At 43.2% G+C, this 26,007-nt stretch overlaps 2 protein-coding genes across 6 annotated transcripts in view; one reads left to right on the forward strand and one right to left on the reverse strand.

The window, feature by feature from the left end:
• Positions 1-22,478, forward strand: part of nfixa (nuclear factor I/Xa) — a 96,958-nt gene extending 74,480 nt beyond the window's left edge. For 2 of the 5 annotated variants that reach the window (XM_070925999.1, XM_070925982.1), the window contains 8 exons: positions 207-242; positions 623-750; positions 2,001-2,075; positions 6,421-6,549; positions 9,786-9,955; positions 11,716-11,863; positions 14,146-14,234; positions 17,603-22,478. In XM_070925999.1, coding sequence (XP_070782100.1) covers positions 207-242; positions 623-750; positions 2,001-2,075; positions 6,421-6,549; positions 9,786-9,955; positions 11,716-11,863; positions 14,146-14,234; positions 17,603-17,617 — 790 coding nt within the window. In that variant the 3' untranslated portion in view covers positions 17,618-22,478. The remainder of the gene's footprint in view (positions 1-206; positions 243-622; positions 751-2,000; positions 2,076-6,420; positions 6,550-9,785; positions 9,956-11,715; positions 11,864-14,145; positions 14,235-17,602) is intronic. The other 3 variants (XM_070925991.1, XM_070926008.1, XM_070926016.1) reach the window with 3 other exon arrangements.
• A 552-nt stretch (positions 22,479-23,030) lies between these two features.
• Positions 23,031-25,930, reverse strand: LOC139302200 (actin-binding protein WASF1-like). The gene is made up of 4 exons (XM_070925826.1): positions 25,876-25,930; positions 24,149-24,319; positions 23,931-24,065; positions 23,031-23,851 (listed from the first exon to the last, which is right to left on the reverse strand). Exons 1-4 carry the CDS (start codon positions 25,891-25,893, stop codon positions 23,786-23,788), a joined length of 390 nt encoding a protein of 129 aa, XP_070781927.1. The 5' UTR covers positions 25,894-25,930; the 3' UTR covers positions 23,031-23,785.
• Between the last annotated feature and the right edge of the window lie 77 nt (positions 25,931-26,007).

Genomic DNA, 26,007 nt, shown 5'->3' on the forward strand with positions numbered 1-26,007 from the left:
GTTTCTTGCTATAAATGGCATTTAGTACTGCAGTCCATTCCCAGTCTTGGAATCTGTCTTGAACCTCTTCATATATGTGTTTGTGTCTCTCTGTTAGCTGCTGTCTTCTTTATGAATGTGGGGTGGCTCTTTCTGCTTTTTCTTCTTTTGTGTCTTTCTTAACTTGTCTCTTTCTCTCTTCTCACTGTCATCTGCTGTCACTTTAGGTCTGAGGTGGAGTTGTACGCAAACCTTCCACGGAGGTAGTTATAAACACCTACAAAGACACAAACTAATGAGACACACACACTGAAAAACACACAGACACACACACACATAGAGAGAGAGTCTTACTGTTTGGCTGTCTCTGCTCCTTAACTTTTCTTTCTGTTTCCTCCGTTTTGATATTTCTTGTGGTTTGTCTCTTTTGCTCCAAGACTTTGTGATAGTAATAGTGTTTCCACTAAGATGCAAAACCTGAAGCCTCTTTAAACGTTAAAGTGCTTGTTTGTATGATTACTTTTTAAGTTCAGTCTCGCAAGGTATTTTATCCTTTACCCATACATTCCCATTATGTATTTAAAAAAATCATGCCTCCCCTCTTTTTCTGCCTCCCACCTCTCCCCCACCCTCAAAACATCAGCTCCACCAAGAGGAAGTCATTAGACGACAGTGAGCTGGAGAGCCCCACAGATGATGTTTTCTACCCTGGACGCTCGCCTGCTGCCAGCTCCTCCCAGTCCAGTGCGTGGCCTAACGACATGGATGCAGGTACCCCCCCATCCCACCCCACACCTGTCACTAATCAAGCATCATGAAACCTTTTCACACTCCTGCCTGACCCCAAACCCACTACCACTGAAGTCCAAACTGATGCCTCCATCTGACTTTGTCTCTTCTCCACACTCCCTACCTCAATCACCTGCCTTCATTCTGGTGATGTGCACATCCCTGAAGACCTCCCAAAACCTCCAACTCACCCACCACCTTCCTTAAGGCCCTGTACCTCAGTATGACCATTCGACACCTTAGAGCAACACCTAAGACTCCTTAATACCAAAGAGAGACTAGCAAACTGATAATGTGTCTATTGAGAGTCTATTGGTCACAGTGTCTACCAATATAAAGCAGAAACACTTCAAGCAGTTTAAAAATGTAATACCCTGTCATATATTTAAGCATATAAACCATGCAGACTTGAAATAGAAATGTTTAAAATCACGTTTTTCTCAGATTTGTCTCATCTTATGACACGGACATACAGATACCTGCCAAAATAAAGGAGACTTAGATGAATAATGAAAGGCCAGGTTTAGGTTTAGTCAAGAAAAAACATAATTGGCAATAAAAAACGATACGCAGTCATCACCTTCACCATGTTGTGTGGCCATTTTATACTGATTGGAGTAGTCTCTTCCTCTATCGTTAAGTAAATGCGTTTGAAAGCATCAACATGTTTTAAATTACAGTCTGTGCCATTTTCTGGTAACCATTTATTCAACATTATCACTACAACCCCTGAAAATTGAATGTATCATGTATAAATGGTGCTAAATGTTATCCACCAAATAGCTCCAGACATCAGGAATGTAAATGCCAGGATGCATCAAGGATGAAATAACAGCTTCCAGCCGCCTGTATAAAGGCTTTATGCCGGTGTTTCCATTGTTTTGGCAGTAACCACTACCTCTGCGATTCAGCATTGGACATTACCCTCTTTATTCTACCTCCTCAGTAATCCTACCTCATCCCTCCAACAACCCAATAACTCCAAGAATAATACCCTCTCTTGTTCACTTGAGTCTTCACTCCCAAATCTCAAGGTTTCATATTTACTCATCCTCACCTTAAAGTTTACCTGATGTTGTGTCAATTATCAGTCACTCACTACCTCCATCATACACAAATATAACTCTCTCCCTTTACCTCCATCTTTTCTCTCTCATTCTCTCTCTGTCTCTGTCTGTCTCTCTCTCACTCTTCCCTATCTCATTGTTAACAATACCCTTCTCCACTTTCAGTGCAGCACCATTTGGCGAGTGTGCAGGAGAGGAAGATAAAACATGAAAACGATGGCGTGCAGTTTCCTTACCATGGTTAGAACAACATTGATTACACTCATATATATATTTGCTATTTATCAGCCTTTACAATATGTAGCTCAGTCATTCCTCTGTGTATGTATGTGTGTGTATATATATATGTACAATATATACACATATATATAATGTATACCGACTGTGTGTGTGTGTGTGTGTTTATATGTGAGCTGTATAACAAGGGTAGTGTACCCAAATATTTGTGTAATCATATCTGTAATGTTTAGTTGCTATCAGATTGATTTCATTGCTCCTGATCAAAATTTTATCCATTGACATTACATTTCTTGTGTCGTACAATAGCAGGATTGCCAAGAATTAAGTTCAGGCTTTGCTTTCTGTGTGAAACATGAGGCTACAAGTAGCTCACCGAATATCCCTGGCTTTATCTCTCCGAAGTCATGTCAGTCCTCCCAGCGGCACTTTAATTGACAGATGTCACCAGGCTAACACTGACAACACCAGCAGGCATATTCACATGCTGTGCCCATTCTGCCTCACATGCACAGTGACTCACTCGTATTCATACAGACGCACACAGATGCACATATGTATACTGTACATACACAGATGTATATGTATATGTATATGTACCCCCCCCCCCCCACACACACACACACACATAAACACATACGATGACTTGCACACTTACAACCCCCTCATATGCAGACGTTCACACATTGAACCACACGCTTATCATGCTCCCCACCCCTGCAGGTGTTCAGGTGCCCGCCTTGCCTCCATCCCTCTGTCGCTCCATCCCTCCCTTGCTTCAAATCCCTCATTAAGACGCTTACCGTCTGTGGATCAGAGGTGTAAAACCCTTCCTCCTGCTCCCTAGCTCTCCCTTCAACCCTCCATCCCTGTCTCCCTTCTGTCTAATTGAAAACGTGTACAGCAGGAGGGACCCTGGGGAGGGAGAAAAGATGTCAGAGGAAAGAAGGAGGAGAGAGAGGCAGAGAGCAGGCAAGTGGATGGGAAAAGAGGGAGGTGAGAGAGGGAAGAGAGAAGAGAAGAAGACTTTGGTGTAACTCAAATGGTGATAGCTAATGAGAGAGAAGGGTTGTCAGGACGCAAACTAGAGGAGCCAAGAGCCCTGGTTAGGTTTTGCCCCAGTCTACTCTCACTCGAGCCTCAGCGGCTGCTCTCCTGCTCCTGCTCCACTTAGCTGTAAATGTAATTAAGAGGCTGCTCATCAGAGCCACAACAGAGGCTGCTGCACGCCTTAGCGCACCAGAGCCTCACCTCCCATCTTTTTCCCCGTCTCTCTCGCTCGCTGTTGCTCTCTGTGTATGTGTACCACCCCCTTACTCTCCGAAGTGCACCACACACAGCCTTGTACACCTCCTAATGAGTTTGGCAAATAGAGGTGTAGAATAGCATGCAAATCTGGACCCTTTACCCAATTAATTTACAAAATCCAAGTGGAAAATTGGGAAGCCAAAAGCTTTTGTAATTATCAGCCGTTTTTAATTTATTTTTTAATTTTGTGTGGGTTGGGAATAGTTTTTAACAGTAGCTAGCACAAAACAGGGTTCACACTCAGAGAAACCAAGGCAAAATGGAGAGATTGAGGCATGGGAGAGTAGAGAGTGTTTGAGTTTGGTACGGTGTGTATCCGATTTTCCAAAGGATTCCACCTGCCACAGGCAAAGCTCATCTGGGAATTCCTGTCCAGGTGGGGGGTATGTAAACAAGCAAGCACACACACAAACAAACCAAGGGGCTTCTAAAAATATAGAAAACACACTTACACACAGGTGTGCCTCACCGTCTGTCCACAGCGCCATCTACTCCCTCCATAACCAACAGAACACACACACACAGATGTATGAAGACGCATTCATTTATATAAATCACACAAACACAGTTACATTCTGAAATACACATGATAGATTTGTACACATGTATCACACAGCCCACACAGCCCACACAGTCACACACACACACATACACAGCTGAAGCATGGACCCAGATGGTGTTTCCGTGTGTGTGTAGCCTTGGGATCTGTGAGGATGCTGGAGACATCTGCTCCACAGGGGCTAGAAGAGGGGTGGGGGAGGTTAGTGGAGGCAAACGAAACAACCATGATTTCATATTAGTTCCAAATGATTGTGAAATTTTCCTGAGACACCAGAGACTTGTGGTGGTGGGGGTCTTTCTTGGTGCTTTGAGTTAAATGTTACAGGCCCATAGAGGGATATGGCTGGACTTACATATGTGGTTTAAATCACTGGAGAGAGGAGAATTCCCTGACTTTCCTTCACTTGTTTAAACCACTATCTCCTAACATTTGTGTGTGTGTGTGTGTGTGTGTGTGTGTGTGTGTGTGTCTGCGTCTGTGTGTGTGTCTGCGTCTGTGTGTGCTTCAGAGGCGCATCTGGTGGCAGGCCTGTTAGTGCAAAGAGACAGAAGGGTCATCATGGGAGCGCTTGATTGGTTGCCAGTAAAATACTAAGGCTTGCCAAGAGAGGAAACAGTGCAGTTGTGGCACACGCAAACACACGCACACACACACACACACACACACACACACACACACAAACCAGATCAGACCATTGCACAGTCTGTGAAGTGCTGAAATATTGTCTTTCACATTCCCTTGGTGATAGTGACAGTGCTATAACTTCCTATATATACAGATGTCAATCTTCATCTGATCTCCACTGTGTTTCCTGGCTCTGGTTTCTATACTTCAGATTAATTTTATACTTCCAAAATAAAAGCACATAACTACCTCTCTGAAACCATAACTGTTTAATCTGCAAGGTTCTGGTTCTTACACTTTCTTCCAATCTCAGTCTTTCCCAGCTCTCCCCTCCAGTGCCTTTCCTTGTTTAAGTCCCTGCAGACTGCTCTTATTTCCAGTTTGCTCCCACCAGTGTGACAGTGTCATAGCAATCACTGCTAACTATTGGTGTCAGAAGTGGGATTGGGGTTGTCTTCATGCTTGGAATCTGTCTGACAGTACAATACGCCCCCAGACTCCCGCTACAGTGGGGGGAAAAAAAAACAAAATATATGTCTGCTAAAGACATAAATGGTTCACACATATTCACTCCCACCTGCTTGAGACTTAACTCTTTCACACAGGGAGGGAAGGTTTTACACGCCCCCACACTCCCATAGACTTTCACACGTCTCCAGCTGGAGAACTGAGGAGGAATCGTGTTTAATGCCTTGTTTGATGCGGAGGGGCCACAGAAATAGACTACAAAACAACAGTCTAAAAAAAAGTTTTAAAAAAGAACATTATCACATCACTCACTTGCTAGGAAGATTAGAAGAAAACTTAATGGAAAAGAAATGTGTCTATTGTTTCATCAGTTAAATGTGGCGGTGTTGTAAGGGTCTTTGTTTTTTGTGATTGGACGTGTGCTTGTGCTTTCGAGTGTGTTCAGTCGTCGAGCGTGTGAGTGAGTGTGTGTGAGCGAGAGATAATAACCATATTTAACATCTTATGACATTCCAATTTCATACATGTCTTCAGAGCAACGCATTGAAAAACAAGACACTGCTGCATTTTTCACAGGTTCTGCTTTGCTCTCTCGCTCCCTTGCTCCCTCGCATATTTTCATGTCTCCCACGTTCTTCTCGCCTCTCTTTCTCTCTCTCTCTATCTCTCTCTCTCCCTCTGTCTCCTCTCTCTGTCCGTCTGCTTGTCTTTCGCACTCAGCAGCTGCCGTGTCCATACTGTACAGTGTGTGCTATTTCTGAATGAAGCCTTCTTCCCGTGCAGCCAGCCTGTGAGCTTCGCTGAAGCCAGACCACAACTAGCTGACTGTGGCTGTGCTCGTACACAGAGAAAGCTTGGAGTTGGCACCTGAAAGAGAGAGAGAAAGAGATGAGACAGAAAAACATACAGTGGCACAGTAGAGGTTATTATAGCTACAGATGTGCTTTGGCTCTAAAACAAAGCCCAGATTCAGATTGGCTTTAGCTATTTTTCCACTTTTTCCTTTGAAGACATGCACTAAGGCTTTGAAATATTGCTCTGCCCGTATTATATGACTATAAAGCTGGGAGTTGGGAATCCTACAATATATCTCTGAATGAGTTATTGCAGCCTAGAGTCCTCTGATTGACTCATAGAAATTAACGGGAGTGAATGGCCAACAGCCAAAAGGACAGGGAACAATGCACTGCCATCAACCAATGAGGAAATTAAACAATCTAATCAGAAAATCATGATTGTTCAAGTCCCCTTCAAGAAAAATCAAATGGATTTTTTTTTTAGTGTTGCCAACTCAATAAGCAACATTTTGTTGATTAAAACCACCTCTCTCTTTTCCTCCCTCTTCCCCCCACTTTTTTTTGTTGATCCCATTTTTTTTTTCGCCAGGACTGTCCTCGCCTGGTTCACTTAAGAAGCCGGGGAAGTTTGATTTCAACGCCCTGACTTCCCAGACGAGGTCCCCCCGCATGGCGTTCACACACCACCCGCTGCCTGTGCTGGCAGGAGTGAGACCAGGTGAGAGCCCTGCCATGAACCCAACAACCCCCCTTTTATAATCTGAAAAAGAGAGAGAAGGAAAGGGAGTGTCAAACTTGATCCGATTGCCATATTTACACCCCCAAACTCCTCTGGAAGCAAACTAAATAAATTCTACAATCGTGTGCCTGGAAAATGGTGAAAATCCCAAATGTACTTGCTGAGAAAGCAAAATAAAACTTTAAAATCCTACAGTTGCAACTGCTGAGAAGCAATATGCCCGCAGAGTTTCACCTGTTCAGTGTTACTGCTATCATCATGGCTTGGCATAAATTTCTCTCTCTCTCTTTCAGCCTCTCTCCATTCATCCATTTTTACCACCATCTTTATGGCTGTGTGTTTTAATATTGTCATTGCATGGTACCATTGCTGCATCCATGCCTTTGTGACTGATTTGCCTCATATCTTACTGCTTCATGCATCCATTGTAATGTTTTTTTAGAAGTCAGTTCTTGCATTTAAACTGACTGACTGGGTGTGTTAATGTACCAAATGGAGCTATCAGCACACTTAATAGTTTGATTTATGTTGGATTAAAACTGCTTGTATGTACTGCACATGAGATCCTTTATGGTCAAAACAGCTACCAAGGAAAAAATCTCCAATGAAATATAAAAATGATTTATTATAAAGGCTAGAAAAAGACAACAAAGGACCAGTGCACCTTAATCAGGGGTCTTGCTTTGCCACCTATCAGTTATTAGAGCCAACCAGTGCTTCTTTGTGTGTATGTGTGTTTTTTACATTCAGACACACCATCTCAGTTGTGTGTTTGTTCTTCAAAAGATGTTTGGTAGGTTTTTCTTGTTTAGATTTTCTTTCGAGCAAATACAAATTTGAAAAGGAGTAGGAAGAGGTACCAGGGATTGATACACTATTTGAACCCATGCAGTTGCACAGATGTAGACTGTAGTGTATAAAATTCTTGAAGTAACAAAAGTAACATCCAGTGTTTCCAAGGTCTCGTTTCATTAGAGGCACTCAGGGCAAGTTGTCCTCATAAGAGCTTTCCGGTCCTATAGGATAACGGACATGGTTTCTCCATCTCCAGTCGAAGAATTCCCAAAGTCTCCAGGATCTCAAGTTTGCCAGCAAGTCCCTGTAGGCTGGTCTCACTTTTCAAAGGAATAAATATGTCCTCCTCTCTCTATCTCTCCCTCTCATTCCATTTATCTCTCAAAGGGATGGTTTGGTCCACAGCCAAACCAGACCTACCACGTAAAGGTCATTTGGACTTATTGCCCTCCATGTTGAAACGTATTGAATTTTACTTGCGGAGCTCCCCACAGTATATTTAGAAAATATAGTCCTGGCCGGATCTCGCACCATTAAGCCATGTTGTTTATCTGCACAGAGCAGTCCTATACCCTCTGGAGAATCCAAAGCACCAGATTGAATTTTGCATTTGAATTGCTTTCTAAAATTTGCTCCTCTGTTTTGTGCCTGAGTTGAAGAGGTGTGAGGGACTGGCTCAGGTTTCTTTGTTCCCCAACTAACTTCTCACACTCTCCAAAAGTGTGTGTGTGGACTGTTGGCTAAGAGGTTTTCATGTAATAGAGAGGCCCTAATGAGATAGTGTGTAGAGATTGTGTATGGGTGCATTTGTGCATGTACACACAGATACACACACACATGCGCGCATGTGTAAATTTACACTCTTGTGGAGGACTCTCTGTGCTAAAATGGCTGCCTTCCAAATGGAATGTCCCTCGGAGGCCTTGGTTCTATAAAGAGACTGGAGGATGATGGGAGGGAGGGAAGGAGAGAGGGATGAAAAGAGAAATGGGGGTAGACAGAGAGGGGGAAGAAGCAGTTAGCAACCATGGCTTGCCTTGGATGGACTGGAGCTGTTAGCTCTTGTTGTATTGGTCTAGTGAATGTGGGTGTTCAGGGGTAAGGACTGGATGGTTTATGTCCTGTTTTTGGCTCCGGACTGATGTGGAGAGCTGCCAGATTGACTGTTGTCTGATTATACTAGTCTGGAGAGTCCGCCATTGTGACGGTGATTACACACACTCACCAATATAAGTACAAAGACGCATGAAACCTGCAATAGACATAGCAACACATTCATACAGGCAGACTACAAAAATACAAACCGAGATACAGACACAAGCACAAAAGATGCACAAAATTCACGTGCTCACAAAAACACAGACGCACACAAACCCAGACACAATAAGATCGGCACACCAAAACACAGAAAGTTTGAACGAACAGGCACTTACACACTTTGTGAGTACAGCATACACAAGAGATAGTAGGTGACAGACATAATCACAGATGCTTGTTTGCCAGGCTCCCCTCACCTAGCAGCTTGCCTCTTTAGTTTGGTGTGCCAAATTGCCAAAGCCATAGAATCTCAGCAGAAGACAGACAGAGGAGGCTAGTGTGTGTGTGTGTGTGTGTGTGTGTGTGTGTGTGTGTGTGTGTGTGTGTGTGTATGTGTGGTTGGCTGGCTGGCTGGCTGACTAATGTCTCCGGGAGGCGTTTTGTGGTCGGTGGGGAGCGGAGGGGAGATTCTCTCTCAAGCTTCAAACTACTGGGCAGAACCGCACAGCAAGGATATGCTGCTGATTGATTACACATCACCGACAAGCAATAAAACAAAAGTGGAAAAACCCAATGTGTGTGTGGCTCTGTCATACCCCAGTGGTTTGTGTGTGTGTGTGTTTGAAAGTGAAATGGAGAGGGAGCAGAAGGCAGAAAATACTGTACACTCTAGCGTGTATGGGACTGTGAAAGTGTGTGTGTGTGTGTGCATGTGTAGTGATGCCAGGCTTACCAGAGGTACAGAGAAATCTAGTGGGCTGATTTATAAAATGAATGGGACCAGATGTTTCCCAATAGCCAGGGATAATGCCAGTCATTTGTAAGCAGAAACAGCTTCAGCCAGTCAACCACAAGAGAATGTCACAGCTATTTTCTGTGTTATGACAACAATAGGCCGAAGCGGCAACCTGGTCTTTGATGCCAACTGTGTTGGTGCTTAGTTAAAACATATGCATGTCTTATATACTGTCATAGGTCTGCATGTTAATGTGCTGAATATCATAGTGTGTGTGAGTGTTTGCTGTGTTTTAGTAGAAAAAAAATAGAATGACCTGTGCCTCATTGTATTTTTTCCATTTTTTGATCTATCTTCTCTTTACGTTCCTCTTCCTCCTCTCCTTTCCCATTCCTGTTTCCTGTCCCCTTTTCTCTTTTCTCCTCAGGGAGTCCCCGTGCCTCAGCCTCAGCCCTACACTTCCCCTCCTCTTCTATTATCCAGCAGTCCAGCCCGTACTTTACCCACCCCACCATACGCTACCATCACCACCAGGACCCGCTTAAGGAGTTTGTGCAGTTTGTGTGCACCGACGGCACAGGACAGCCCAGCGCACAGGTAAGTGGTCTGTGGGTTCAGCAAAGGAAGCTGAGGGGATAGTGGGATGGTCTGCGCAAACTGACATAAAAGACGAGTTGACACCGATTAGAAGTCAGTTTATTTTTGTGGAATTTACTGAAGAAGATGCAGAAAGAAAGAAAGCAAAGAATATAAGAAAAATGAAGTTATACAGAATGACTGCTCCATCATATATCTTATTTGTTGTACAGGTGCGACAAGGTCATGTGAGCCTAGACCTGGAAATAGAGCAATCTTTTTGAAGTGAAGCAATTTCACCAGGGAAGAGGAAAATGGTTTTAGGGCAAATGCGTCAACAGGAGGAGGCAGCCAGATGTGCTTAGACAAAAGAAAAAAGGGGGAAGGAGCCAAACCACATTTGACTCATGATAGGTTCAACATATAATTCTCCCACAGTTATGTTCAGGTTGAGGGAGGAAGAAATTATCAGTGAAAAGCTGTCTTAGGCAGACAAGTCATAGGGCAGGTATGGCCTAGGTGAGGCTGGCAACTGGCAGTGGATTCACCATAGGGAAGCAAGGCTTGGGAGAGGCAGGTAGAGGGTGTGCTGACAGATCTAGATTAGTACTGTTTGAAGAGTTAGGTGTCCATGGAAGGAAACTGAAGTGGACATTTAAGACTCCTGGTGCATTCCAATAGTCATTTAACAAGCCCTCATTGACCTGCTGCCATTTTAAGTAACGAGCCTTTACTCTCAACAATGATGTTCTCTAACGGGGCACATCATTCCCAGTCTGCATTGCGATCTGTAATCATTTTCCCTGCGTAATGCATGGTGAAAGATTAAGTAATACCAAAGTAACCAAAACATATTTATCTGACATTTATGTCAGAGTAACGCACTATGACAAACTTTCAAGTACCGAGGGGAATTGAAGGATAGTTATTAAAACTTAGATTATGTGTCAGAAGAAGCTGTGGATGCTAGTGAGGCTGGATGAGAAGGAAACTAACTGCGGAGGCTAACTGGGGCACAGAGGGGCTGTTTCTGGGACACAGCTGGGCCTTTCTGAGGTGTCATGGGCCTAATTCAGTGAAACATCAGTGAAGGGAGGTGCCCCCTTGATAACCCCAATAACTTGCCCACACTCACTCACTCATCCTGAAAGCTAGAGCTTCCAAACATAAAAACATAGGCACAGCATACAGCTGACTGTCAACTGACCATAAAAGGGACAAAGGGGACATTTAAGAATTATTTCGACACACATTCACTGAGGTGCTGGTAATACTGTAAACCTCGACTGTAAACTTGGCCTTGTGAGCAACTTTGAAACCACTTATTAAGCCCTTTTTCATGTTCCTGTTATCCTTTGTTCTCATTACTTCACACACTAAAGACACCGTGTTTATTGTGAAATTGCACATACACTATGCACACATGCCGACACCCTTTTCTCATTGCTAATTTCCCCTTATTTTTTAAAATTCTTACATTGCACTATAATAACTTTCCTTGTGGACAGCTCAGTTTTTCTTTTCCCCTTGTGTGTTGACAACGTTCATCATTATTGTTAATATTGTGTGAGGTTGGTGATCTTTCTTGTACCTGTGTGCGAGCAGTTGTGTGTGTGTCTTAGTTTGTCTGATGTTAAGACTACGGTGTGGGTACTGTTGGCATCTGTCTATATATGAGTGTCTTACCCTTACATGGGACTCTGTGTGTGTGTCTGGCTCCCTGTGCACTGTATATTCTCGGGGTGTGTCCTGCTCACCCTGTCTGTATGGTCCGTCTGCAGCCTAATGGAGGTGGCCAGAGCAAAATGCCGGGCTCCTTCCTGCTGCCTCCGCCACCCCCGGTGGCGCGCCCTGTGCCCCTCCCCATGCCCGACTCTAAAATCATCAGCACGCCCACTGACGGCGGACTCAGCTCACCCGCATCTCCGTGTAAGTCACCCCCCACTCCCACTCCCCTCCACAAACCCCCATTACTGCCCCAGTCTCCCCACACTTCTCATAGGCCAGTCCGAACCGATTTTAGGCTGCAGTAGGTTGGTTAGCTCTTAGCTGGCAGCTAATTTGTCCTCTGTTCCAAGCAATAATACATCAGGTTTGTAGCCATCATAGAAGTCCCTGTGTTATGTGCGGTGCAGCCACACTTTGTTCTGTAATCTTATAGTACAACTACTGAAAAAGCACAGGTCTGGGACTTCTACAATGGCTACTGCTGTAATTTTTCATAGTTTAGCTGACTGTCTGCTTCCAGTAAGGTTGCAGTCTGTTCAGTCAAACACTCAGCAGCCCCAGGAGCTTCACTCCAATTTCATCCATCACATTATGGACTGTACTGTACTGTACTGTACTGTACTGTACTAGCAAGATCCAATTCTGTTGAGGCAGAAGCCACGCCTTTGCCAAACCAGAGATCCTCTTTCAAGCTCTTCTGTATCTCTTGCTCTGAAGTTCAGTCTTCTTTTCTCTCTTTGTATCTTTGCAAACCCTCTCAGCCTCTTTCTTCCACCATTTCTCTTTCCTCAAAATCTTTTTATTCTCTCTTTTCCTCTCTCTCTCTGGTGTTCGGTTTCCTGCAAGCACCACAAGAGGCAGTGTAGTCTCTCTCTCCCTTCTTTTTGATGTGTTTTGTAGTTTGGGAGGAGCAGAGCAGTGCAGGGCCCTGTGCACGTTGCCTCTGTAGCCGCAAGCCTTTGATCAACGCAGACTTTGCATGTCTGTCTGTGACAGCGGCAATACAATCTACCCCCTTCTCTCATTTCTTTTTTGCCTTCTTCTTTTCTTTATTTGATATATTCTCATATCCTTCTTTCTTTGTTTCTTTTTTCCTTTATTTCTCTCTTTTTTCTTTTTAAGGGAACAAAATTAGGGCAGTTGGCGTGGACTCCAAAAAAACATCATGCCCCACTTTACCCACCCAATCCCCTCGCCACTTTCACACAAATCTCACAACAATTAAAAATTGAGAACAACAAAAAACATGGAAATCACAGTAAAATAACAAGAACAACCCCATCTCTCAAAACATGAATGATAAAATCTAATCAAACCTGTCTAATTAGTGCTATACTGGGGGAGCGGGAGAGAGGAGTGTCATCAGGGAGCGGTGAGGCTTTGGTTGGTTCCACCCAGACAGGTGCAGTGCGAGAGTCGGGCCATGGGAGAGGCACACCAAGAGGGGGCACTGGACGGAGCAACCGGGGCGCCTTCTCCTCCTTTTGTTTTGACTTTTTCTCCTCTTCCTGTCCTATCAACCTTTCCTCCCCTCCCCCCTCCCAACTCTCTCAGATTAACGTGTCACTTTATTATTTATTTATATGAATATCTATATAAATAAATATCGTACTTTCCGTCTCTTTTCTCATTCCGGTGACTGTTATCACTGTATTATTTTTCTTTTTTTTACCCCCTCTAATTTTGTCTCTGATTCTCAAGATATCGTGATTACGGTCATAAAAACACACACACACACACACACACACACACATACACACATATGCATATGGTACACTCTCACCTTCACTCATGCATCAGTTTCCAGCCCTGTCACTGTCACCCCCACACATCCCCATCCCCTCAACCTCAATCAAGCCATGCACAGCAAAAGTTCTACTCAGCCGCCATGTTGGAGTCCAGTGAGCACAACTGCCCTAAATTTGATCCTGTGACATCACTGAATGATGTCACTGTGTAGGCAAGATGCTCCTCTTAACCTATTAAACGTAAATGGAGCATTGGTTACCACTGGTGGTGAATGCAGTTCCTCCATCGGTCACCCTATTATTAAGTCCACAGTGTATCCTCAGTGATTTTCTATGATTACGGTGGCTTATTACTGAGGCCAGGGGCTGCTGAGGAGTGCCTGTGACTAACAGCGCAGCCATATTTGGGGGGGAAATATCTTCTTCATGTTAGGGCTAATCATTACAGACTGTACATCCCCTTGTTAACCATAGATTAAACGGTTAAGTGAAAGAAAATAACAATGACCTGCCCACAAAATGAGTAAATCATCTATGTGACTAATAGGGCATCAGTATCCCTGACCCTTTTCCCAGTAATTCATTTGACAGTGAATTGTAGTCATAGTCTTAGCAGGTTAATATTATATAAAAATATATAGATAATGGTAACGAGAGCATCAAACTCTACTATGAGCTCGGTGTGTATGTGTGTGTGTAAAAAGCATGTACACACTTGTCTCTCTCTGTTTATAGCATACTCCACGCCAGGCTCCACAGCTCCCAACCGGTTTGTCGGCATCGGAACACGGGACAACTTTCTGAATATCCCCCAGCAGACTCAGGTACCCCGCCAACCTCCCTCATTTAATTAACATCCACCCATTCACCTCTCCCTTCTCCTCGTCCTCCTCCTCCTCCTCCTCCTCTGTTTTTTATGTCTTTTTCTTCCTTGTCCCTCATCACCCGCTGCAAACGTGACTCTGCACAGTGCTGTACATAGATGATACTCTACAGTGCTCCGTTAATCTTCACGTTTAAAGGGACAAGCATGTCATTCAGAGCGAAGGCCGTGATACAGAGGCAGTACTCAGACAATGGCTCTGCATTGGCAACCTGCTGCACTCTGTGATTCAGCCCATGTTACCAGTGTTGATCAGCAGTTTGAATATTTTGCCTCTGTTCATAACTGTTACCTGCATCATTTTGCTAAATCGGGCCCTCATTTTGACAAAACAATCTCAACTCGAGGTCCACTTTCAAGCTTTTTCCAGAGCTTTCAACCACATCACACAGTCTTCATCCGTGGATGGGGTTAGCTCAGTTTTAATTGATGGATGTTGATATGCAAGCTCAGTGGCTGTTATAAAGAGATGTTAAGCTTGCATGTCAACAGATTCATGTCCATGAAAACTGAGCAAACTCTATCCGTTAATGAAGACTGTGGAACTTGACTTGGGATTGTTTTGTCAAACTATTTCCAAGGTAAGGAATAAACTTTGAACCTTAATATGTTTTTATACAAGTTAAATCCAGTTTTTTAAAACTTCTGCTAAAAATCTTTTGTGAAAATGTTTGTTTGAGTTGACATTGTCCACAGCTTACACACTGCCATCTTTAAAATGCTTGCAGAGGAATATTATAATTTACTAGGGGCAGCAAATATGTCATATAGACAAGATATTGTCAATCAATTGGTTTCAAACTTGCCCACCTACATTGACACCAAGTGTTGCCCATGTATCAAGGCCTTTAGTTGCAGTATTGGTTTACAGTGTCTGTACCACAGTAGTTTCCCCACAGTCAATGTAAGCAGTGCCAGTTAGTTTCAGCTCCAGCAGTGTTGATTTATCTCTGCTCGGCCCCACAGTATGTATTAGTGCAGCGTGTGAGGCCAGTAGTGAACTACATTGTGGTTTCAGCTTTGGCTGCGCTCTGCCACTGGGCTGCAGTGTCTTGGGCCTCCTCCATCACCAACACAACTTTTCTCATTAGGGGCTAACCGCACCTGCCTGCAGCCAACTCGGCTCTCCTGTCCTCCCCACACATGGAAACAATCTGCATTCCTCCTCGGCACAGCTCTGCTCGGCTGCTCCCCCCCCCCACCCCCTCTCCCCTCATGCATCAGCAGTCCACCCTCCCTCTCTTTCTCTCTTCCTCTCTCCTCCTGCTGCTCCCTCTAGCATTTTCGAGCTCCCCACCTGCACCACTCTCCCACAGATGTAGCCCTGGCACTGAGGGGACATCCAAACACCATCCAAATGTGTGTGAGCGCTTATGCACACACATGCACATACACTTCAACTGTGTGCCAAAACTCTTGCCCCTCATTTTCTCTCCTAAAAAACAACAGGGCTTTTACAACAGCTTACATCTGTTCAGAACGCTTATTATCTCGTGCTATTGCTTATCAAACATTATTGAAAAATGTCCACTTTGAACATTTCTGCCGGGTTTTATGGCACACACAGCGAGAACCTGGGCACTGGTATCAACTGCTCCCAGTTAGCTGAGCCTAGTAGGTCAGTAACAACCCCAGCCAGAGTGAGTAACAGAGGTCTCTGCCTATCCTGCTGTTCTCTGGCATATGGAGAGGTTCAGACGTTGGCCCTGCCAGCCCGCCACGCCGCCTGCTAGCCAACTAGCCAAGACAGAGGGAGAGAGTCTTCCCACTGCTGTCAGGACAAGCAGCAGAGAAAAGCTGGTCTGAGGAGCTCTCTGGTGGTGAGACCTCGGCTATGCAGGAAGAGAGCGGGAGATAGGGGGACGTGTATGAAAAAAGTAGGAGGGACTGAGAGAAACGGAGGGAAAAAAGAGAGAGGGAGTTAGTCGAAGCTCGCTGCACTCCACAGTCACGTCCCGGCTGTCTGGTTGCTGCGGGCAACCAGACATGATGTCATAGGCAGTTGAACTTGGACTTGAAGGGGGGTTAGAGAGAGGGGGTCACTTTCCACTGCCAAGGATTACACTGGGAGAGCCGGAGTGAGAGAGGGAGAGGAAAAGAGAGGGGGGTTAGGGGAAGTCAGAGCCAGGAGGAGGAGTTATCTACAAACACCAGAGAATCATGGGTAGGAAGGAGGGAGGCAGAGGTGGTGGAGGATAGATGGAGGTTTAGGGGGGTTAAAACTCTCTCTGGGTTTGCTAGAATGGGGGGACAACAGAGTTTGCTGTTAAAGGTGGGGTGATTCGCCGCTCTCAACGGGCCGAGGCCTGTGGAATGTCAGCGGCAGCCAGAACAGCTCAGCCTGTGCCAAAGCCTCCACTCTGCCCTCTTATCAAACTCAGAAACTGGATCCCCTGAGTAGCTGCCCTCAATAGCTTTATAGTGTAGCCTGAGACCACTCGGGCCCACAGAGCAGAGACATATTAGGAGGATCGCCTTACATGTAAACTGGTAGCGCATGACAGAGCAGTTATAGTCCCATGTTTGCTCATTGGAAAGCCATCCAGGCCAATAGAAAAACTGCCGCTCTAATGCTATTTGTAGCTCTGAAATAACACAAGTGTTTTTAATGAGTAAAACGCCAGAGTCAGCTCTCTTAAAAGCAGCAAGTGGTGAAGTCGAGGTAGTAACTTTTTCAACACTGTATGGGACAGCTGAGCTCAGCAAGAACTGTAAGTGAGGGAGAAAAGGAGTAGGAGGTGGCCACCTAGTGGAGGAACGATCACCTAGACGAGTTAAACAAAGCAACCTCCACTTGCGACCGCTTGCATTTGCTCCTGGTTGAGAGCAGTTTAAGAACAGACTCGATTTATATTTTATTTAGTTTTTATAAGTCTAAAGAGGTGCAATCAACCAGTAATTTGCTAGAAAAAAAGGCAAAGATTAGAAGAAATTCTGAAAAAATAAACATCATTTGTGTGGCAGAAATGTGTTTTTTCTGTTTTCTGTTTTTTTCTGTTCTGTTAATCACCCTGCAACCTCTCAGATTTACCTTGTGACCCTTTGTGGGTTGGGAACAAGTAATTTACACCATGCTTTAAAGTCCACTGTGTAAGATGCTGTTCTGTGTTCATACTTCATACCCTTTCATAATCTGGTATGTCCCACCACTTCTACCTCCTTTATTCATATCAATAACTAGTGTGTGTGTGTGTGTGTGTGTGTGTCTGTGTGTGTGTGTGTGTTAGCAGGTTATATTCTGTATTTTTAAATGTAAATCTTCTGATGTTGTTTAAACATACTTATCTTTTCTTTTTTTCTTCTCCACAGTCCTGGTTCCTCTGACAAGGCCTCTCTGAATCAAGAGCTAAAATTGTGTCATGAAAATTGGAAATTTTGAAAAACAAACACATCACCGCTGATTAAGAACAGACTGCTGACACTAAAAGGTCTTTCTCTCTCGCCAACACTATTCAAAGTACTACTACAGAACCCTGAAAACCCTACCCCACCCCAAGAGGACTCCCAATCCAACACGAATTGAACAGGAACGTTCGTCCCCCTTTATGCAGGAGGCTTCAATGAGATTGAGTGGACAGACGCAGAATGCAAAGAGGAGGAAGAGGAAGATGAGGAACTGTCTCACACACACACCGCGAAATGTCAGAAAGGAAACACAATATGACAACCTGACAAATGACCAATTACACATTTGTTGTTTCTTTTTTTATGATTTTTTTTTTTTTCATTTTGTTGTCTCCACAATGAAACTCCATGCATTGGCTGGGAGATCCAAAAAAAAGTAGTGGTAAATGGTGAAGTCGGATGTGCAAGTTGAAAAGATTTCCACCCACATTGCACACCTCCATATCTGTGTATTTTTCCACGAACCTCTCCTCCAGGTGCATGGTCCCACCTGACCGCCCCCACCACCCCCCCCCCCCAATCACCCACCCCTCCACCCCACCTGCAGCTCAGTGCTGCCCGGGGTCCAGACCGTAACCACAGCCACATGCCTGCGTGACGCCACACTCTGCCGCTTCATTCGCTCCGCCCTGAGCCTCTTTTCATTTCTGATTGGCCAATCATGGTGACACCATCCGATGGTGTGACATATATGCACTAAGTGGCTGGTCTTTGTTTACCTGTCAAAGTATCAGGGGCGTCCTGCTGTGGGAGAAGTGATAGCCATGAGGCGAGTGCAAGCGAGTGAACACACGACAGACAGTCATAACACTAACTCTACATGTGCTCTTTCGTCCCCTCACCTATGCACTATTAATTTTTAATAAGGGATGAACAGTATTGCACATCGATGGTCAGATGAGCGATTAGGGAAGTGAGTGGAGGCTGGCTGCCACTGCAGGGATGTGACTGTGCTAACATTCAAGTCTAGGCCCTGAAACACGCAGCGCACACACACACACACACACACACACACACACACACACGCTTGCATACAGCACACACACACACACCATCTTCTCCAGAATAGTGTCACACAACCACTCATAGTATCATCTTGTTGTTATTCATAGACATGGAATTTAATTTACAGTAATGCATACGCAGCATCAGCTTCATATTATTAGCTTTCATTTTGTTTGTAGGTGTTTTTCCTTTTTTTTGCCAGATTTGGTTTTGGTTTTGTCTCACTTGGATTGTTTTAACCTTCTCTTGCATGTCATAACACTCTTTCTTTAGTTTGCAGTAACACGTTTAAGTATCATGCTCAAATTATTAGCGAAACAGATTTCAACAAATCAGTAACAGCAGTTTCTCAAATCTCTCACGTATGGACAGCACAGTAACAACAGCTCATCACATGCATCCCTTGCATTGCTTCACCTTGTATCCCTTAGTCCAGTCACAGGAAAACCCACAGGACTACACACACACACACACACACATACAGACAGACACACATGCACGCTAACACCACCAACAACCTGACATAAGATAATAAAGGGAAGCCTTTATATTTGGTTCTCCAAACTGCCTTTGTTAATGGTTTTTCATTCACTTAAGATTTGTCTTTTTAATTTGAGATATTTTTTCTATGTAAATGTTCACATTGAAATTGCTATCGGTATTATTTTCATCATGACACAATCCAACAAAAGCCGACCTCACAAAATAACTGGACTGCCTAGCTGTTGGTTCTATTTTGCAGGGATAGTAAACAGGGCTGAGGCCCTGTTCTCAGCCTCTCTAGTAACATTAGCTCTATGTACTAAAACCATATATCAAGACTATAACAATATATGAAAGTGCCTCTGTATTCCCTTCATGCAATTAGTAATAAACTTGACTTCAGGTTCTCTTCCCACATATAAGCTAAAGCTACAGGGAATGGTAGCGTTGGTGCATGTGGAACCATTGGACAGATCTTTATAGAGGACTGCAAACTTTTTTTTGTAAAGACAGAGAGAGAGATCTTATACATATATATTTATGATATATGCTCCTTTTTAACTTTTACTACATGAGCTGGTTGGCAGTCTAGTTATTTTCTGAACTCTCACCCCCCCCACCCCCACCCCCCTTCCCCCCACACAACCCGTTTCAATAACATCACCTTACTGTTACCAGTACGGATCAAACGACACACGCCATCGCCATCTGCAGCGCAGCATTATAATACCTAGATGAACATGTCAAAAATCGACAGTAGGTTTGAAGAAAAAAAAAGTGTTTGTTTTTTGATGGAAAGTATTATTATTGAAAAATATGTGTCGATTGAGCCACGTGCAATGCATTGGGTAGATCATTGTGTTTGTCTGTTAGAGATTTTTAAGAAAGCTAAGAGAAAAGAGAAAAAAAATGTATTTGTTTCAAGTCCATAAGCTCCGGGACTCTAAAAGAGAGGGCCATGAAAAATCCTAGTCTTTGTAAGTTGGGGGTATTTGTTTTTATTTCCTTTGTCTCTTTTTTAATGTTTTATGTGTAATCAGTTGTTTATAAAAATGTGGGAGGGCTGAAGGAAAAAAAAAATCTACACAACTTGAGAAAAAAAATTTCTCTATCATCAGATGAAAACTGGTGCTTTAACACTATAAAGTACATTCAGAACTATTGTAAATGAATGGTAATGAACAAAAATAACAGACCATTTAGGAAACAGCATTATTCCTCTCTCTATTTTTATCTTCTTCTATTTGTATTGAGTGGGGGGAGAGGTTCCTATTCCTTAAGGTTGTGACACAAAAGGCATTTTGGTTCAACCTTTAGAAAAAAAAACAAACCTATACTGTCAAGCCTAAGAAACTCTTCAGATAACTTACCCACGCACCGCCTGAAACTCACCAGCAAAAAACAAAACAACCCTCCCAATTTAACTCATTTTTATCACATACATTGGCATAAATACATGACAAGTCCCTCCCTGTACTGCGGGAGATGCTTCACATCCAGAAATATTTTCTTCCCATGATCATCTTGATATGTTTCTGAATCTAGAGCTGGATATAATTCAGCAGGTTGTGTTGAGACCCACATGCGATGGAAAGAGTACTAGGTTAGACCTTCTGTCTCCTGCACAGATAACAAAAAAAGAAAAGGGGGAAAAAAAAAAAGTAGCTTCAAATCAGGCAAAAATATGAGGTCTGAACCATTTTATGAAACAGGCAGCAAGGTGAGCCTCTCCCCTGTTCCACCCCCTCCTCTGTAAATGACTCTTATAGTGCTTGTGCTGTAGTGTATAGTTTCCCAGCAGTTAAAGGTTGTCCCTTAAAAGTGCCTTTTGTTCACAGACTCCATTTTGTAATCCAGATCGCCCCTTTTTTTCGAAACGGCTCGAGGTAGCAGGTTGCCCCTGAGTGCTGCGAGGAGGTGAAAGGTCGTCGCCCATTCAGCGCTCTGGGACAACTTTTTTTCCCCTCCGCCTTCGAAATGAATCCCCTCCATTGTACCTCCCCTATATCCTCTCTTCCTTTTCAAAAGCCGTATATATATATATATATATATAGTACAAAAGGAAACTGGTGTGAATTAGTTCTTTACTTTTTATTGATAAATGATGACAAAAAAATCTTTTTGAAAAGGCAAAAAAACTTGTTCTCGTTCAGCTCTTGCTTTTTTCTTCCCCTCTGTCTCCACTGTCTGTTTTCTCTTAGACACTGGAGTAGTCTGTAACTGTGTGTCCGTCACTCTCCGTCTCTCTCTCTCTCTCTCTCTCTCTCTCTCTCCCCTGCCCTCTCCGCTGTTGGGAGGGTGAAAAAAAAATTGCCGAAAAACTTTTGTCTGAGCAGAATGCAGTTAGCTCACATGTTATTCTTGTCTGTATGCTTCACATTGTATTACCATACCCATCTTCTTCAGCTTCTCCATTCAACAGCTAATGTAAGTGAACAAATTACGCTGATGGGCTTTTGGGGGTGTCCTTGGGTGGGTTTAGGAAGGGACGACGGGTTCGGGTTGAAGAGGTTTACGGAGAAGGTTAACGGGGTCGAGAGGGTTGGATGAACTGCTTTGGGATGTTGGAAAGGGGCTGCTTTGACTAGGACAAGGGTTTGCTCTTTTTTTAGCTATTTATTTTTGGCTTTGTTTTACCCCCCCCCCCTCCCCTTTTTTGTTTCCTTTTTAATTTGGATTTCTTTTAATATTTGCTATCAGGGTATGCTGTCGTTTAGGCTCTCTTTGAGGATGCCTTGGACTGTAAATGAAAGCTACAAGCACCTTATAACCGGACTTGTCCTGCACGAGGCTGAAAGAGGGGGGTTGCATTTCCAGGACATATACCACATCCATTCAAACCAATTATTTAAAGTGAAGTATTATTGTTCACGGTGGGTTTCACACAGTGAAAGCAGTATTAGCCATTTACAACACACCAACCAGATAGATTAAAAGCCAGCATGAACCTGAACCTCTCAGATTTTTGAGGATTCAGGGAAGTCCCTCCATTTTTCTCCTCTGACCACCTCATGCTGGACTTCTCCGTGTCTTTGTTCTGTTGTTTATTTTGTTCTTTATCTTCTCAAGCGTGTATGGTTATTGGTGTAATAGGCAGCACCCTAGGCCCCCTGACTCCCAGCTCTTCTACGCCTCTGTCTATGCCCTCAGTGCAGCACCACTTCTTTGTGAGAACACCCCCAGAGCTCTAGGTGAAATGCATGTGTTAATTACAGTTTCTTTTCCATAAGAAGAAAAACACAGTTTGAGAAGAGCAGCACCTGATTGAATAAAAAGGATGTTCTTGACTGTACCACCTTGCTGTGCCATGTCTTTCTTTCTATAAACTGGTAACTTAATAAAGAATCAGCTCTGGAGCTTCATGTCCTGCAATAATCACGTGATAGTTAAGTAGTTAAGTTATACTAATAAGAAAAGGCCAGTATACATGTACACACATTCATGGTTCCCAGGGGATGAATTTTAATAACTTTATTAATCCTGACTTTTCATTTAGCGCCATCATCAGGTTAAATCTTTAACTTTATCTTTTGTCCAATACTTTGGTTTATGACCAAATACCTGCTAAACTGAAGACGTTCCCTTCAGCCTCAGCTGCACTTTGTGTTAAATGATTATTTGTAAATGTTAGCATGCTAACATGCTAAACTGAGATGGTGTACATGGTAAACATTAAACCTGCTAAACCTTAGTGCCCTACCTCACAGAGCTGCTAGCATGGCTGAAGACTGTTTCTTCCGACATATAAAGATTTTAAAGCACCAACAACAGTATAACAACAAGTATTTTCATGCTTTCCTTGAAGCAGTAAAGTAAGAAACTGAGTGTTCAATGCAGGCTCGAGTTTAATTTATGTAAATATTTTGGAAAGTGACAAAAACAAAATGTTGTCCAGATGTGCATTTAAATAAACACAATAAAATGACCATTTTAAAAATCTCAGCAGTGTTTCCCCTATATGCATCTAGCAGCTGCGTAACAGGCGCTTCATATCCATATTCATAGGTCAAACACAGTAAAGCATACAAACGAGAAACTTTGCACTTGTGCTAACAATGAGCACTGGGTAGATGATGACAATAACACAAGCAACGATGAAAACGGATTCAGGATTATCATTCGCCGAAGGGAAAATAGTGCTGCATCTCACAGTTAAGTTACAGCAAATGCAATCCTTTGATAGGAATACACAAGGAAACATATCTGTGAAATAAACAGCATTTGGAAGATCCATTCTGATTCAAAGATAGTAGGTATTCCACGTCCCTAGCCTGCCTTGCTTCACCTCAGCTGCTACAGCTCCTCATCCCAGGGGAAACACTGTCGCAAGAAATGTAATTGTACCTAAGCTTCGATGATAAACGGGTACATAAATAAATGTACCCGTAAATAAAGGGGTACTCCAGAACCCAGACGAGACAGATTAAAATAGAAGTTGTTTGGTTCAGAGTTTCTCAAAGGCAGTATATATATAAAGTATATTGCTCAAATTTGTATGAATAAAGCAAAGCTCTAAATTGTCAAATCAGCTGTTCCATGTAACAGTGTTTCACTATGGTTAAGAGTTTTCAAGTAACTTTTTTACGTAACTAAAGTGCTTCAGGGCAATTGGTCCTCTCCAGTCTGGTCCAACTGGATGTCTGCTTGGTCTTGTTGCTCGATCATCTTGAGACAAAAAGAAAATGAACAGTTATTTCTTGTGTTTTATGTGATATACAAGAGTATCTACTTAAAGATAATCTACCTGTGATGCGGGTTCAGTTTCCTGCACTGGACCGCATATCTCTTCACCATCAGAGGGATTGTCTTCTTGAGCTTGTGGCGGTGGAGACTCAGAGGGTCCATTTTGCACTGGGAGCGGGGGTGAAACTGGTGCACCCTGGATGTTGGGAGATTTCACAGTAAGATCTTTAAGGGGTCTCACACACAAACATAACTTCAGATTGTGGAGGAGACACTTACCTCTGCGTGAGGTAGAGTCTCAGATGAAGGACTTGTCTCTTGGACCGGAGGGCTCGGCTTAGAATAATATGGTATTGCAGCATGTTGAGGGCACGGTGGAGGACGGATTCTACGAGGCTGGTTTCCACAGGATGGAGGAGGGGGTGGTGGTGGTGGAGGAGGAGCTGTGGCCTAAATGTATGAAGACTGACATTAGGGAAAATCATAGTCCTACTTTGTATCCAAGCTCGGCCCTGTTCCACTCGCCTCTGCCTGACAGTGAATTACATACCTAGCACCAGATCATAATGTATGGAGATACAGATGAACAGAAATTATGGCTGAATAAATAAAATGGTTGGTGGCTAGTCAGAAATTACTCTGGTGGCAGTAATAAAAGGACAACTGCCCACTTTCATACCACACTGCAGAAATTAGCAAATTAGCTATCCCAAGTACAATAACAACAGTAATTTTTTTATGTTGCTATAGAAAGCTATTAATTACAGTGAGATAAATGAAACAAACTTTTAATTATTAACTATTGTTAAGCATGCAATGCATTGCCTCTTCCTCACATCATTTCGGTCCTTAAGATCTCTCTTATATCAAAAACCAGCACATAGTGGAAATTGAGCAGGACACACACAGACAGATCAGGGGGAAAAAAAAGCAGATTTCTCTCCACTAACAACCTTCACCCACAGTATCATCCCTTCATACAGTCTCTAACGGAGTATTATGGTGCTACCAACCACACAGGACATGTGTTAGCCCACCCAGGGACCCATTGCCTCATAATCAAAATCTATTTTGACACAAGATTCAAAATACACAAATTGTAAGTGTTTCAAATTGAACTACAAAATATAGCAACCACGCAATGTATCAAAATAAACTGGTATTTTTGTATTTTAAAAAATACATTTCCAAGGGAGCATCCTTCACCAGCACACTGACTCAACTGATCAAGTGACCAAGTATCAGAGAAACAGCTTTTCACTGCTTAACAAGACACATTATAAATGTGACACCAATAAACTTTATTACACTAAAAAGTAAAATGATTTATTTTGTTATCCATGAAGTCATTTAGTTCTTGTGAGAGAGGAACACAGATATGGTTACTACACCTCTGCTCTCAAGTTAAAAACAGGAAGCACGGTGGAAAGCTCAAGCAGCTGTCTGCACTTGATGGAGGGTACTTCAAGATCAATTCCTAAAAATATTTTAGCTACAATAAACCGTATATCTTTATCATTACTTTCCTTGCTGCATCCATTTCTCCTTTTTGCTTGCTGGTAGCTAAATGCAGGAAAACGAGTTTGTAGCATGCATTTCCAAATGATATATTGGCCATATAGCGTTGTTCAAATAAACTGATTTAGTTGGTATCAACAAAAACTTATGACAGCCCCAGTGAAATAGACAACACGACAACGGTGGGCTACGGTTGACATAATGACAACCGTTACCTTTTAATGACGATGATGCCAACACATGCAGGCGTTAAGTTATATCTCTTTTTGTCTCTTTTCTGTCTCTTTGTAAAATCAGCTGTTTATAAAAACTGAAAAAGCTATATAACCTAACTAATTATAAAAGCTAACGTTTCCAATAAGCTAGCTTTGAGGACAGCTCGCTCTATGGTTAGGAGGCAACTGCCTACAAAAAAATGAACACTTCAGTATAGTTATATAAAGGCAACTGTTTTGATAGAAATATACCAATCAACACGTTGTACGCACCTTACGCTCCATTTCCATGCCTCTCTAACGAGTCTGGACACATCACGGGCTCACTGTCCAAACTAGCTGCAGTTTGCATACGTGTGACGTCATCACGCAGACAGTTTCGTGGGCAGTATTTCCAGTATTTTT

Source organism: Enoplosus armatus, chromosome 2 (genome assembly GCF_043641665.1).
Source record: "Enoplosus armatus isolate fEnoArm2 chromosome 2, fEnoArm2.hap1, whole genome shotgun sequence".
In the NCBI taxonomy this organism is placed as follows: domain Eukaryota; kingdom Metazoa; phylum Chordata; class Actinopteri; order Centrarchiformes; family Enoplosidae; genus Enoplosus; species Enoplosus armatus.